The 1,970-nt window shown below is 32.5% G+C and overlaps 1 protein-coding gene across 2 annotated transcripts in view; it reads left to right on the forward strand.

Moving 5' to 3' along the window:
* The window catches only part of LOC114293680 (putative sugar phosphate/phosphate translocator At3g11320), a 9,641-nt gene extending 8,146 nt beyond the window's left edge, over positions 1-1,495 (forward strand). Inside the window, exons 4-5 of one of the 2 annotated variants that reach the window (XR_014341998.1) lie at positions 570-766; positions 905-1,495. Coding sequence is in view for 1 of the 2 variants with exons in the window: in XM_082891353.1 (XP_082747479.1) it covers positions 905-1,051 (147 nt within the window). In the remaining variant the exon portion in view is untranslated. The remainder of the gene's footprint in view (positions 1-569; positions 767-904) is intronic. The other variant, XM_082891353.1, reaches the window with a different exon arrangement.
* Positions 1,496-1,970: the final 475 nt, after the last annotated feature.

Raw genomic sequence — 1,970 nt, forward strand, 5'->3', positions numbered from 1 at the left:
TTACACAGCTTCTTTCCTGTTTTAGTTTGGCATTAGTGATATCTTAAAAGAACTGGGGACTCTTTTTTTATTATTGAAATAAAAAAGCAGAGGATTTTTCTAATCAAGGATATGGTTATTAATAATCATCAACGCGGTGTTTGGTTGGGGGATTTGGAGAGAAATTTGGAAAGGGAAAGGGAAAAGGAAAAGGTGTATGAAATTAGGTGAAATGTATGTATATTTTATTCACATTTCACCAATCTTTTCTATTTTTCTTTCCAAATCCATCATCAAATCCTCTAACTAAACACAGCATAAGGTAAAACTGTAGGTTTTAACATTGATACGTCCTTGTAATATGCTAGTTCTTCAGTTTGGTTAATTGTTTTCAGAGCGTCATTTGTGACGTGGTCTTGTGTCATGACATAGGGTTGTGTTGCGTGGTAAATTCTTTAGAACTGTGAGTGATTTGTTGGAACACTAGCAGGAGTCTTGCCTTTTTTCTCCCTAAAGAAACATTTTACAGGCATGATGCATAACTCACAAATCATTCTTTTTGTTGCATGATGCATAACTCAAAATTGCAGGATTGAGGAAAATAAATATATAAAAGAACTCATCATCCGTGGGGCACCTCTGTGAGTCTAAGCTATACCCAAAACACTAAAAATCAGTGGATGGTTACCAAAAACTGCTGTAATCTGGCTTCTTGTTGAGTATCCAAATCAAGCCTCTTCCTCAATATTTTGTCAGAGTATGGTAACCGTGTTGTCAGAACTGAACGGTGAAATGCTACTGAAGGCATTATGTGAAAATTTTGTGCATGTTGATTTCAGTTCGATAGCCTTTTTATTTTTCAGTTTGATAGCAAATTGTTCTGTGGCACTCTACTTTGAGATTGAAATTTTTGCAATATTTCCAGGTACTGGGAAATGCTAAAGGTGCCGTTGCTGTGGTTATCTCCATTCTAATATTTAAGAATCCCATCTCAGCAACAGGGATGATGGGCTACTTGCTTACTGTCATCGGAGTTGTTCTGTACAGTGAAGCCAAGAAGAGGAGCAAATAAGACACTCTTTTCTTGTAGCTTATTTTTTTCTGAGGTGAACATTTCATTTTACCTCTTTCAGAGCCAAGGTCGTAACAAATGCTTCACCTGATTTGTTATTACTTATATCCCCTGTAATTCATTTCTCGGAAATGGTAAAGAGAAGTTTCTTCCTATTTCATCAGTGACCTGACGCTCCACGGCGAGATATCCACAGAACGGAAGGCTCATTGGGCTTTCTTCTCTTCTCCCATTGTTTTTTTTTTTTCTTCGGAGAAATGATATTTGTGAGAGGCTAAAAGTGGAGTGTTATTAATATCATTTCCCTTCTTTTAGACACTAGTACCCTTTTTCTTTTTCTTTTTTTCCCTCCTGATCGATACCACTTCATGATCGTCAAAGATATGATTATACTGTTGTAGAAACATTGTATATGTATAATGTTAATCATTGATTTGACATACATATCAGGAAAATGTTTTCTATTACGCTTTTGGATACATTGCACTAGGGAATGTATTGTTTCTATGCTGTCATTTGCACTGCATTTTTGTTTCCTCAAAATAAAGGAGACTCTGGTATACACCTTCATGCATCTTATAATTAAAAAAATAATATAATTTTATATTTTTTTAGTCATAATTAAAAAAGAAGAAAAATCATAACTACACGTCATATGAGATATAATTGAAGATTTTATAAATTATAACTAAAATAATATAATAATTAAAAAAGAAAATTGATCATAATCTAAGAAGCACAAACACGACGACACATAAATTTTTAAAAAATGTAACATACGACACGTTTGGGACACATGCAAAAAAATATAATTTTATATATTTATTATGTCATATTTTTAAATATTTAATATGTATTTTATGTTAAATATTTAATTTTATCAAATTTATCATTTTAACCATGTTATTTTGGTAAAAAA

The sequence above is a fragment of the Camellia sinensis genome, chromosome 10, assembly GCF_055761805.1.
Source record: "Camellia sinensis isolate YWXY chromosome 10, ASM5576180v1, whole genome shotgun sequence".
Lineage (NCBI taxonomy): Eukaryota > Viridiplantae > Streptophyta > Magnoliopsida > Ericales > Theaceae > Camellia > Camellia sinensis.